The 13,423-nt window shown below is 41.7% G+C and overlaps 1 protein-coding gene across 3 annotated transcripts in view; it reads right to left on the bottom strand.

Annotated features, from left to right (window-relative positions):
* Positions 1–152: 152 nt before the first annotated feature.
* pds5a (PDS5 cohesin associated factor A) overlaps positions 153–13,423 on the bottom strand; it is a 29,103-nt gene continuing 15,832 nt past the window's right edge. For 2 of the 3 annotated variants that reach the window (XM_054605293.1, XM_054605294.1), the window contains exons 13-33: positions 12,682–12,795; positions 12,470–12,551; positions 12,318–12,366; positions 12,057–12,196; positions 11,693–11,808; positions 10,828–10,933; positions 10,512–10,672; positions 10,199–10,322; positions 9,824–9,982; positions 9,597–9,665; positions 9,261–9,397; positions 9,044–9,167; positions 8,526–8,730; positions 7,714–7,828; positions 7,392–7,524; positions 4,273–4,392; positions 2,876–2,938; positions 2,302–2,453; positions 2,136–2,223; positions 1,778–2,040; positions 153–515 (exon numbers count right to left, since the gene is read on the bottom strand). In XM_054605293.1, the coding sequence (XP_054461268.1) occupies positions 512–515; positions 1,778–2,040; positions 2,136–2,223; positions 2,302–2,453; positions 2,876–2,938; positions 4,273–4,392; positions 7,392–7,524; positions 7,714–7,828; positions 8,526–8,730; positions 9,044–9,167; positions 9,261–9,397; positions 9,597–9,665; positions 9,824–9,982; positions 10,199–10,322; positions 10,512–10,672; positions 10,828–10,933; positions 11,693–11,808; positions 12,057–12,196; positions 12,318–12,366; positions 12,470–12,551; positions 12,682–12,795 (2,524 nt within the window). In that variant the 3' untranslated portion in view covers positions 153–511. Of the gene's footprint in view, positions 516–1,128; positions 1,653–1,777; positions 2,041–2,135; positions 2,224–2,301; positions 2,454–2,875; positions 2,939–4,272; positions 4,393–7,391; positions 7,525–7,713; positions 7,829–8,525; positions 8,731–9,043; positions 9,168–9,260; positions 9,398–9,596; positions 9,666–9,823; positions 9,983–10,198; positions 10,323–10,511; positions 10,673–10,827; positions 10,934–11,692; positions 11,809–12,056; positions 12,197–12,317; positions 12,367–12,469; positions 12,552–12,681; positions 12,796–13,423 lie in introns of those variants that run through there. The other variant, XM_054605295.1, reaches the window with a different exon arrangement.

The raw sequence follows: 13,423 nt of genomic DNA, 5'->3' as shown, positions 1-13,423 counted from the left end.
TAAAATGAAAAAATTGTTCAACGGACACAAGGAGAAAGAGGTCAGGAGACATACAGTAGGATTTTTTTTTTTTTTTTCCCAGGGAATTTAATAAGCAACGATCATAACCAGATTAAAACGTTTGTAAAATGTCCATCCTGTTTTTTTTTTTTTTTTTTTTTTTTTTTCTTAAAAATGGCTCCACAAAAGAAGCAAAGAGCAACAAACACAAAGGGAAAAAAAATAACATGTTTTTTTTTTCGAGTAAGACCTACATACAATGAGCTTCAAATCATGACTATAAGGTATTTAAAACCTTCTAGGATGTCAGTGGTTTGTGTCTGTCTGTGTGTGCGTCTGTGTGTCTGTGTCTGTGTGTCTGTGTGTGTACATGTGTGTGTTTAAGAAAGGTCCATAATGTGTCCAGGAAAGCTTTAGAGTCAGAGAAGCGCGTACGGAGGGCTGGGGAGGTACGAGGAAGAGTCTGGCCCGATTCTCTACAGTCTTGATTTCACTTTCGCCGATTTCCTCTTTACCTGAAAGACAACAAAGTTCAGAGTCAGAGCAGTGACCTCTTTGATCCTTAAACATGGCTGACACAGCGACTGAACAGAATGACAACCTAACAGACGTAATTATATGGGGCTGGTTCTTTAAAACGCACAGTATGTTAGTGATCCTTAGAGATTATGGTAGACATGTCTTTCAACATTGGTAAGAGCTGGGATGTGTTTCCGTTTTTTAATGCTAAGCTAGGCTAATCACCTCCAGGCTCCAGCTCCACTTTAAATCGAGAACGGGTTGACTGACATAGAAGAGGACACACCTAAAAGGGTCTCGGGCAGGGTCAGTGACCTTTTTAATACGAAGTGAAGCTTTTAAATGTTCTTGGTAATGTCAACATTAAGGTTAATATTAATTTGACACCAAATCTAAATCTCAAACGGATCAGTAATTGAATTCAAAGGTAACAGGACATTTTGATTATATGAGAGCACTATACAATAGGGCTTGTTCATCTGCAGTAAACTTGAAAAGAAGGTTAGGAGTACTAGCCACTCGGAGGCAGATGATGGATGTTGGAAAAAAATGTTTTCAATCAAATTACAGTTTATAACAGGCAACTGCCAATGGCTGTAAAAGATGATCGTATGTGTACAGATTGTAAAGCCCTCTCAGGCAAATTTGTGATTTAGGGTTATACAGACTTAATTGAATGAATGAGCACTTTAACATTTACAAAAATATCTCTTTTTTACACTTATTGCTAGTGTGCCATTGGTCAAGGTAGCCTAACCCTGATCTAGACAGTCCTGTAAAGCCCTCTAGCAGAATAAACTGTGTTTAGAGACATCCCTGGTTCAAACCAACTCACTGCCAGCCCACTGTCAGGCTCTCCCTGTCTTCCAGAAGGAACACCCCTCCTTGCAGATTTGGTACCATCCTGGCTATGTGTGTCGGACCAGGCTGCACGGCTGCTCTGCCCCTGTGTGGGGAGGCATCTCTCTGCGTCCTTCCTGCCACAGAGAGTGACCTCTGGGCTGGACTCCAGCTCTATCTCAGTGTCTCCCTCGCTGCCCAGGAGGAGGGCCCCTGTCCCTACAGCTCTCCCTGTCTCCTTTCCAGGCTCCAACTCTCTCACTTTCTTATTCTCACTGCTCACATATGGCCACCTGAAGAGAAGAAAAGTCAATATCCTACCAAAGCTACGCTAAGCTAAGCTACTGAGGTCAATTCCATTTTAAGCTACTTTCTGTCGCACATTTCCTCTTTCCTTGTCTCCTTCCTCCAGCCTCACCTCTGCAAGTCAATCTGTCTCTTCGTCCCTTCGTCGTTCTGCTGCTGCTGTTTCGACATCTTGATGTTGATTGAGTCTGGCGACGGGTTGGAGTTTGGGTCAGCCGCCCTCTTCCTGCCCTTGCCCGCTCCGCCTCCGGTCGGCACCACCGCTCCCTCTTTTTCGGTAGGGACGACTGCAGCGGATTTGGGTGGGCGGCCACGCCGCTTGACGGGAGACGCCTCCGTCTCGTCATCGGGGGTCACGTTCTGACTTGGCTCCTCCTGAGAGAGACGGTGAGGGCAGCTCGGTCAAGATAACGGCGCCTAACGCTGTATCGTACTTGAAGCTGACTTAAGGTTGTCCCCTCTGCGCTTACCTTGCTCGCCTCTTCATTCTTGATGATTGGGTTCTCGTTGTTTTCCTGCGCTCGGCTCTCTGATGACTCCATGGCAGCGTTGCTGTTACTAAAAGACACATTTTAAAAGTTGAAGAAAGCATTTACCTTGATGACGTGCATTTGTGCGTGTGTGGCGCGTCCGTACCTGTTCTTATTGATAGCAGAGGAGCTGAGTAGAGAGGAGTTGGTGCTGGTGTTACTGGTTGTGTCTGAGGCCGTGGTGGTCTTGGTGAAGATCCTCCTCCCTGGTACCGTCAGAGGCTTGTTCACAGCTCCCAACACTGGAGATGGTTTGGGCTGAGTAAAGAATGGAGAGTTAAGGATTTTAGACTGGCAAGCATTTGATAGTTAATTTTTTTGTTTTTACACATGAAAAAAAAAAAAAATCGATGGGGATAGAATGTTCGATTAGGCTTCATTGTATATCTATACATCATATATCTCGGCTCACCTATGCTTCTACATGTGGTTCTTTGACATTCACCCTTTAAATTCATTCTACAAGGGCTGACGACTCAAGCATTTTACCACTGATAGTATAAATATAAAATTAAAGATATTCTCAGCTTGCAGTAATACGACACATTTTTTTAACCTTCTAAGTAATAAACGCTAAAGAAGTGTTCAGTATTTATGTATTCTTCCTTCATATTAAACTACACTGTGTTAAGCATTATTGACTTTCATCTGGATTACTGAGTGTTCATTAAAGCGCTTACCTTTCCACTGAGCAGCATTTGTCTCATCTCTGTTGACAGATACTCTTTATCATTTTTGAAGTCCTGTGGAAATAAATCACACCAGAAACCTTTGATTAGCATACACTGCTCGAGCACAAAGGGCATGGCTTCGTCTTTAATCTGAAAAGCGTGTCACTGTTTATCTACTACTGAGTGGATAGAAGTCATTCATAAAGTTTCTCTATACAATATTCAGAGCCTTAACTAAAAAGCAAACAACTATTGTCTATGTAAAGATATAAAAAGTTTACTTGTTTGTGTTCGCCAAGTTACTGCTCAGTGACTTTTTCTTAATTTTTAAAAGGCGCATTATACAAATATAATTTACAGGGCGTCCAGCTATTCAATATAGTAGCTGTGAAGTTATAATATGCCTAAGCCCTAGGCCTTCTGTGACATTACCCACCACACCTCAGGTTCAGACCGTTTATAGATGAAAAGCAAAGTCCATAAACAAAACATCATGGCCTTTATAATGCTGATTAATCACCCAGAATTCACTTAAAAAGTAGAAACCAGCCAAGTGGGAAAGCATGTTCTCTTGTGTGCGGAGCACCAACTAATAGACTCCTGGAAGTAAAGAGTTCAAAACAACAGACGGTGGAGATCTGAAACATGATGCATCACTAACAACATCAACAAAAAACACCACAAAGTAATTGGGAATCAGCCTGCAGCCTACTTGTCCGTGTTTAATAATTTGCTAAATAAATATTTTACACAAATGTTGCATGTACATGACCAGCTGTAACTATAGTCATCAGGTATACGTTTGTTTTTCTCTGCGGCATCCATGAACGTTACATTGCTGCCATCTACTGATACAATTATGCAATAATAGCTACAGATTTACAGATACAAATCACTATGCATTTATTTGGTCATTGTGTTTGAAGAGTTTTGTAACTTAATATTTGTTTCGTGGAGTCCCATGAGACTACTCACAGCCGCCACTCTGACTGCTAACACGGCGGTAAAATCTGATAACGTTTGTCGGGACAGCGTCTTCACAGAAGCCTAGAGACCACCTTCTGGTTCCCGGTTAGATAAACACTGGTATCTCTGTCGGCACTATTGTCGATGTTGGCACCGTTAGCACGATCGCCATGTTGAGAGCCGTGTGGAGGCAAAAGAGATGCTCTGAATTTCGTTACAGACCCTTTAAGAAGAATTTGAACTTTTCAGTGAGGATACATTTTTCCTCAAAGAGAGGAAAAGGGAGTCTGATAGGTGTTTGTTTAGAAGCATAAATACATCATCTACATATGTCTGTGTGTGTGTGTGTGTGTGTGTGTGTGTGTGTGTGTGTGTGTGTGTGTGTGTGTGTGTGTGTGTGTGTGTGTGTGTGTGTGTGTGTGTGTGTGTGTGTATATTGCCTTGTCCTGTACGATGAAGAACTTGGACGGTATGACGGGGTCTTTCGGAGAGTCCAGGTGACACGCAGTGCTCTTGTTGGCGATAACGAAGAGAGCGACATCACAGACAATATACAGCTTCTGTAACCAAGGCAACATGAGACACACAGTTAGGATTGTTTGACTCGTCCCACAGAGTTCTTAGATATTGGTTTTAGCTTCCCAGCTGGCCTCTTTACAAAGTCTGCCTTCCCATGAACATGAATTTCCCATAATGATCTTATAGATTTAAAAACAAAAAGCGGACACCAGCTTGTTTTCCTAAAGACAATTACTCCTAAAGCTTTATGTTAATGAACAAATGAAAAAATGTTTGTTTCAAGAGATGCGAGCAAGATAACATGCTTATGGACCCGATTCCGACTAGGCTGCTTAAGGAAGTTTTACCTTTAATTAGCAATTCTTTATTAGAAATTATCAATCTGTCTTTACTAACGGGCCATGTACCACAGGCCTTCAAACTAGCTGTAATTAAACCTCTTCTTAAGAAACCTACTCTTGATCCAGAGGTGTTGGCTAACTATAGACCTATATCTAACCTTCCGTTCCTCTCTAAGATCCTTGAGAAAGCAGTAGCAAATCAGCTCTGTGACTTTATGCATAACAATAGTTTATTTGAGGATTTTCAGTCAGGATTTAGAGTGAATCATAGCACAGAGACGGCACTGGTGAAAATGACCAATGACCTTCTAATAGCGTCAGACAAAGGACTTGTCTCTGTACTTGTATTGCTAGACCTTAGTGCTGCATTTGATACCATTGATCACCAAATCCTATTACAGAGATTGGAGCATCTTATAGGCATTAAAGGAACCGCACTTAGCTGGTTTAAGTCGTATTTATCAGACCGATCTCAGTTTGTATATGTAAACAATGAAAGCTCGATGAAAACCGGGTCAGTCACGGAGTTCCACAGGGGTCTGTTCTTGGACCTATTTTATTTACCTTATATATGCTTCCCTTGGGGAATATTATCAGAAAAAACTCAGTAAACTTTCATTGTTATGCAGATGATACCCAGTTATATCTATCAATTAAGCCAGACGAAACTAACCAGTTCTCTAAACTTCAAGCATGTCTTACGGACATAAAAACCTGGATGACCTGTGACTTCTTAATGTTCTGAAAAAACAGAAGTTATCCTACAAGGCCCAGATCACCTTCGAAATCAATTATCTAATGATATAGTTTCTCTTGATGGCATTGCTCTAGCATCCAGCACTACCGTTAAGAACCTTGGAGTTATCTTTGATCAGGATCTGTCTTTTAACTCTTATATAAAACAGATCTCAAGGACAGCCTTTTTTCATTTACGTAACATTGCGAAAATCAGGCAAATCCTGTCTCAAAGCGATGCAGAAAAACTAGTTCATGCATTTGTTACCTCTAGACTAGATTACTGTAACTCCTTATTATCAGGCTGCTCTAATAGGTCTCTTAGATCTTTACAGTTGATCCAGAATGCTGCAGCACGTGTTCTAAGAAAAACTAAGAAAAGAGATCATATTACTCCAGCTTCTCTGCACTGGCTCCCTGTTAAATCAAGAATAGAATTTAAAATTCTTTTACTTACCTACAAAGCTCTAACTGGCCAGGCACCGTCTTATCTTAAGGAACTTATAGTTCCATATTACCCAACTAGAAAGCTGCGCTCAATCAATGCAGGGTTACTTGTGGTTCCTAGAGTATATAAAAGTAGGATGGGAGCCAGAGCCTTCAGTTATCAGGCTCCTCTTCTGTGGAACCAGGTTCCAGTTTCAGTCCGGGGGGCAGACACACTCACCACTTTTAAGAGCAGGCTTAAGACCTTCCTTTTTGATAGCGCTTATAGTTAGGGCTGGTTCAGGTTCGCCCTGGTCCAGCCCCTAGATATGCTGCTATAGGCCTAGACAGCCGGGGGACTACTTAGAATACACTGAGCTCCTCTCTCCTCTCACTCCCTCTTTATGAATTAATCTCCTATTTATGCACATTACTGATTTTGCTTCTTCCCCAGAGTTCTTGTGCTTTCTCGCCTCGCAGGTTCCCAGGAATCGGGGTTATATTTGGACTGTCATCGTGCCACCTGCTGAGGCCCCGCTGACACCCACTACTACTACCACTACCACTATCATTATTAGTCACATTACTATTATTATTGCCTGTACTATTACGCTTATTGACTTGCTTGTACCCTGGAGTCTTTGTGCTTTCTCGCTTCGCAGGCTTCTATAAATTGTGGCTGTACCTGGACCGTGGTCGTGCATCCTGCTACGGCCCTGCTGACACCGACTGCTACCACCATTGTTATTACTAGTCACATTACTATTACTATTACCTGTACCATTAAGCATTTTAGCTTTACTTCCACCCTGAAGCCCTTTTTGCTTTCTCGCTCTGCAGGTTTCCATGAATCGTTGTGGTACCTGGACCGTAGTCGTGCCTCCTGCTGTGAGCCGACTGACACCCACTGCTACTTCGATTATTATTATTAATCACATTACTATCCCTATTTTCATAATTATAATTCTACTGTAATAATTGCTGCTGTTATTATAAGTAGACTTATTATATGAATCATTTATGTCATATACATTGAATGTGTTGTATCTCTGTTATCATTCTGTTCATTCTGTACACATGACATCTATTGCATTCTGTCCATCCTGGGAGATGGTTCCCTCCTCTGTCGAAATAATTTCCATTGTGGGACTAATAAAGGTTTCTTTATTTTTTCTCCCTGTTAAAGGATCCCTCCTCTTTTTTTCCCAGAGGGGAGTTTTTCTCCCTGTGCTGATGTGAGGGAAGGACAGAGGATGTCGCATGTGTACAGATTGTAATTTGTGATTCTGGGCTATACAAAATAAACTGAATTGAATTATGGAAGAATTAAATTTTATTTTTTTATTTTATTTTCATTTTGAATATTTTAGAGCTGTGTGTGATTGTTTATGATGCTTGTTACTGTTGTTTGCCACACTGAGTAAGTAAAAGTGGGTTTCTCTGTGTGTGTGTGTGTGTGTGTGTGTGTGTGTGTGTGTGTGTGTGTGTGTGTGTGTGTGTGTGTGTGTGTGTGTGTGTGTGTGTGTGTGTGTGTGTACCTCATTGGCTTTTGCGTCATCAGGACACTGTGCATCCTTGGTCTGTTTGATGTTCTCTACCATCTTCCTTAAAAAGGCATGACTGTTGTTCTCATTCTTGGTCATCAGAACTTCCAGCATGAACCACAGACACCTACGCACAGAAGCAAAATAATCATCACCACATAATCACCACTGATATCTTAATAGCGTTATAAGTCAAGACCATAAAATGTTATGTTATGTTATATATATAGAAAAACCATATATATATATATACATATATATAACATTTTATAACATATATATATATATATATATAGTATAGTTTGTCAGCACTCACTCTTTAATGTCTTTGAGCTGTTCATATTCATGTGGTTTTGTGAAGTCCGGGTCGTGGGCTAGCAGGTGGATCATATAGGGAACGACATACTCAGGAAGGAGGGATACTAGTTTTTCTGTGGGAAAAGAAGGAATTACGAATGTTAATGTCTGTTTGTATGCACTTTTTCAAATTGCAAACATAGAAATAATAAGTGGTAATGTCAGAAGTATCACAAAAACATTGAAATATTGCATAACAGTTGGTACATCGATAAAAACTAAATGCAACAAAGTGCAATGAAAACAGAGATGACAGATAGAAATCATCTGACTAAACCTTCCAGTCTGGCATCCGCACTAAAAAAACTGCATCGGATGAAAACATCAGATCTGTGTTGGGCTTCCTGAAACTAATACATGAAATAAACTTTAATGCTATATTTCTATCATGGTTTCCACGTCATCTACATTCGTTTGAGGTTTGATTGGCGTTCTTTTGGCATTCTCTTCTTCTGCATTGGTTTAACGGCAACTGCAAAATTAGCACCACACACTGATGTCATCTATATCCATCCAACTGCTAATATTATATGCACAAGGGCACTGGATGGAAACGGGCATTCATTTGCCTATTCCTATGCAGACTTTCAGGAAATCCTTTTAACTTTGTGCTAGGTTTGGATGGAAACTTGGCTTATGCCATTTTTCAGGTGCTGCTCCAAAAAAAAAAAGCACACAGTAAAACCTTCAGAGCTTTGTTCCCCAAAAAAACAACAGCAGTAGTGTGTAATCACAGAGCGCATGAAAAACATCCATTGGTTGAACACTGACCCTGAGCGAGTGGGTTTTGTTTGATGAACTCCCTGCGGACGGAGATGTTTTTGAGGAGGCACTGTCGGGCGTGTGCGCGGCGCTCCTTCACCGGGTCCTTGGCGCAAAGTGCGAAGACGGCGAGGTACTCCAGCGGCAGCGTCAGTTTGACGAGAGCCAGGTGCAACTTCTGAGCGAAGATCTGACGAACCTGGTAGCACTCGTCCTGTACGTCGGAGGGAACAGACTTAATTCACACAACTTGATCACACAGGAGAGTTGATTAGAATTATCAGTACTGACTAATGAGAATGAACATTGTGTATGTAAAAATGAGGCCCGTTTCACACAGACATTCTGATTTGTCATTGTGAGAAAAGTAGTGACGACAAGAATTCTAAAATCAGGACGAAGCAGCTCAATGGAATTCAGATATCAATAATTTGATAATTTATACAAGTGCTTCTCCTTCCTCCTACATGCCAAAATGTCTTCTGTTAAAGAGGCCTATAAAAGACTGATGTAAAAGTGAGACTGACATTGATGACGAGGCCGCAGAGCTGAAACTGTTCAGGTGTGATGATGTCATGGTAACAGGGCTCCTGGGCCAACTTCATGATGGCTCCACCTGCGGACAGCCTCAGACGGGACATGTCCGACTTGCTGTGAGGAGAAATAAAAGAATGTTAGCAAAGAATAAAATAATCTATTTAATTTACCCGATTCTGTATTAAATGATTTGCCCCTCCTAGTCACCTGATCTTCTTCTGCTCTGTGAGGTCGCCCTCGCTGACCAGCATGGCTGACAGCAGGCGCAGAGTGGAGTTTGCTGACTTGGATTGGTTGTTCTTCATTCCTAGTAACCAGCGCACAAGCAGCTTGATGGCCTGCACCTGTGGGAACAGGAGGAGCATGATTATAATGAGGCAAAGTGAGGTCCTGGAATCTTTCTGTTTTTATTACAAAAGCATCGAAGAAGATTCAAATCTTTGTTGTTAACGCAAGATCACGTTTGTGTGTGACTACAGTAAAAATGCAAAATCAAATTGGAAAAGGAATTTAATAAATGCCACAGGGGTGTTAGCCTCTTACTTTAGCTAGAACCTCAGGTGAAACTTCATCATCCGTGGTCCACAGCTTCCCATTCTTGTTTCCCACCGACTGCAGACATAAAGGCACACCACAGTCACACTCTTTTCTAAACTGGGTTTATTTTTGCTGAAAGTTGTTTTTTATAAAAACAGGATTCTGTGACATTGTTGTAAAACTCTGTAAAAAGTAAAGTAACTGTTTGAGTACACGGCTTCATCTCCACGCACCCTGTCATTCATGAGCAAGTCCTTGACAATGAAGTTGGCTACGATGGACTTCATTGGTGAAGCGAACTGATCTGGGGCCAGCATGGAGATGTGGCCCAGGGAAACGAGGGGAGTGATGAGCTGCTCTGGGACGTCTGCGTTCAGACTACGTGACAGAGGCTGAGGGTGATGGGGAAAACAAGAAAAAACATGTTAAGTTCATCCCAACAAAGAAGTGTCAGTTCAAGAAAAAATAACTTACAAGAAGTATGAACGGGAGACGAGAAATTGATGACTAATTCAAGTTAAAATAAATAAAACAATATTAAACCACTTCCTATTTGTAATACAAGACGCAACCTTACAAATCAGTCAATTAGAATAATGGTCCCCTACCTCAAAAATCTGTGCCAGCTGCACTTCCTTGTTGTTAAAGATGGCGTGGATGCAGTGGACGGCCTGCTTGGCCTGGTGAGGCGTTCCCCGCTTGGCTTTCTGATGCAGGACGGGAATCAGAGTCCTGATGGAAAGACATTAGTCTTACTCAATGCAGATTATTTACTTCATTCACACCAGATGTAGAGCAGTGCACCTAATGTTATGTGGATAATAAAAGTGTGAACCATTCGCCTGTAGATTCTTAAAGAAACCGTCTACTGTCTTAATAAAAATGTTGACAGTTTTGAGTATGAAGTAATTTCTCTCTTACGATCTTATCTGTTGTAGCTCTGTCTCGATCTTCTGCCCCGTGTTTCTGAATATCTGGATGGCGGCCTCAGCCACTTTCTCATCTTCCATCTTCAAACACTGCAGCAGGGATTCGTAGGTTTCTGCTGAGTGGAACGCTGTGGGGTGCGTGAATGACAGGACCTAGAAGGAGAGAAGAAATGTTTTACTTTGTTGCCATTTGTTTGCTGCAAAAAATTAACAATCCCATAACAAACCATGAAAGTAATTTCCATGTTAAAGCCCCCTTTTACTACTATTTCACAAAAAGTATATAACAGTACGTCCATGTCATGTACCTTGAGGAGCTCCAGGCCAGAGCGGATAGCTGCATCGGGGGTAACGCCCTCCTCATCGTCGTCAGCTGTGCCCTCAATGGACTTATTCAGCAGCTTCACCAGGGCACTAAGAGATAACAAATATTACGCTGCTTAAATCATCTCCATGTGATTAACATGAAGAACACCACTTTTTGATATCTTAGGACAGCATAATAGCAAGATTTAAACACAACAGAAATTGTCACACTGTTTTGGTGTGATTGGCCTAGTTTTGGAGATATCAACCCTAGAAATGTCTGCCTTCTCTCCAATATTATGGGATTATCTGACACTCCGCTTGTGATGTTCAAAATGCCCCAAAAAATTAATTTGGAAAACAGGATTGTCTCTTTCCAGAAAGCACGACCCAGTTACTCAGGATAAATATAATGTGTGAAAGATATTCACAACAAAGTCCGTGGATAAGCACTGGAAGTCAGTTCAGTAGTGCGTTTCTCTCTCTCATGGTGTTTTTCCATGAAGCAGAAGGGGTTAAACCCGTCCCCTGCCTGAGGCCTGCGGGTACATCTCTCCACCACTAGGTGTCTCAGTGAATGAGAAAAGCCTGTTCATGCTGTTACACAATGACAGAGACCCAGAGAGTACATGGAACTCCTTATCACTGAGATAGGAAGTGCTGGCCTGCATCTTTTTTGTGCACTGTACAAAAAAGGACATTTCAATCTGATTAACAGGATGGTAAATGCTCTTTCAATTTGAATCTGAATGCAAGTGTTTAGAATTCAACATGTTCCTTTATTTTGTTCTGTTGTGAAAATAAAAAATAAAAAACGACCCAAGCGCAGCACTTGATGTGCTGAACTGGTCGGGATGTTTTTCTGACCTGATGGCTTCAGAGTCGATGTGGACGGGGGCGATGCGCTCCAGCAGGAACTTAACCATCTCCAGGAATGGGTTAGTGGGCTGTTTGGGGAACGTCAACTTCCGGGTGATCTCCCTCTACACACAGAACACAGTTAATACCAACTTTCATGGATTTGTGTAAACATACATCTGCATGCAAATTCAGGCCAAGGTTTGTATCACTTCCTACATGTACCTTTTTTAACTCTGAATATGTGCTCATAGTAATTTACGTCATGGTAAACCATGGGTCAAGTATTGATTAGGTGATGATTAATGCTGTGCACGGAAAAGCTCGTCTGTGAGTGATTAAGTATATATGCCAGTAGAAGTATTCCTCTCACCACACAGATCTCTGCCTGTTTGCAGGAACACGTGGGGCTGATGAGCATCTCCAGCTGGACTCGGAGCTTCTCGTCTTCGCCCAGAACCTGGTTGAACTTCTTCATGAAGTCCTGGGCCTTTCCAGCGTCTGGCAGATTCTCTGCAAACATAAAGAGTTAAAATCTCCATGTCAGGGTAATTGACGACGACCATCTTGAAGAAATGACAAGAGCGTGCGGATTGAAAGTGCATTGTAAGCCTTTGTGTGGTGTCCAACTTACTGGCAATACTCATCAGCTTCCCAAACATGGCCGTGCTATTGGCCTCGGACTACCGGGGTGGGAAAGAGAGACAAAAAATGTCTTAGATATGTTTTGCATTAAAAGACACGGGAAGAGTGGTTAGTTCTGTATGTAAATGTATGTCAACACACCACTGGCAACTTATGTAGGTCAAGCAGCTCTTTGACAAGGCTTCTGAGCATGTTCTGGCACTTCCACATCTCATTCAGGGCCCTGAAAGCAAGGGGGGGGGGGGGGAATAAATGTGCTGTATTGTAATAAAGAAGTTCATATATAGCATGCATACAAAAAAAAACAGGTCATGTATTCATGCGTTTGAGGCGATATTGCAGGTTTTACTGACTTGACGGCGTTTGTGTCCAGGCAGGCATACAGGTAGTACAGACACTTCATCTTCTCCTCCGTGTCAAGACTGTGAGGGACCATGTACTGAGCGAAGATCTTCTCTACTAATAACCTGAAGAGAGGAGGGGAGAGTGAATTGTGTGAAAACATAAAAAATGGAAATCACAATAAATTCACTGCACTAATAAACTTAGTGCGATGTGTACTAATATCACTAGGTTTCAAATAGACAGACATAGTCAGTTGGCTATATCAGCGGTTTCTCTTAACGTTTAGGCTGTTCCTCATGGCAACTAGGGGTGTGCCAAATAATCGTCATGACGATGCATCGCGATTCTAATTTTCACGATCTACTGCATCGATTGTTGACGCCAAGAATCGATTATTAATTAAAAAAAATGAATAATTAAAAAATATGAATAATTAAAATTGCATGAATGGTTGGCGAACATCAAGCATTTCCGGCCGCGCGATACTGCGACAAGTCATTCTTAAACAAAACATGGAGGAGACAGAACCGCCCGGCTCCGTCACATTTCAAGTCTGATGTTTGGAAACATTTTGGCTTTAAAAACAAGGACGGTAAAAACGAAATTGATATGACGAACGCAATTTGCAAACACTGTTACATCGCAATGAAATACTGTGGAAACACAACAAACTTAAGGGCACACTTGCAGAGGCGCCATCCAGAAAAACAAGAGCCGCCAGCGCCACAACCACTGAACAACGCTAAACAA

Source organism: Anoplopoma fimbria, chromosome 9, assembly GCF_027596085.1.
Source record: "Anoplopoma fimbria isolate UVic2021 breed Golden Eagle Sablefish chromosome 9, Afim_UVic_2022, whole genome shotgun sequence".
Classification (NCBI taxonomy): domain Eukaryota; kingdom Metazoa; phylum Chordata; class Actinopteri; order Perciformes; family Anoplopomatidae; genus Anoplopoma; species Anoplopoma fimbria.
The sequence above is the reverse complement of the archived record's forward strand: the minus strand, read 5'-3'. Positions and strand labels throughout refer to the sequence as shown.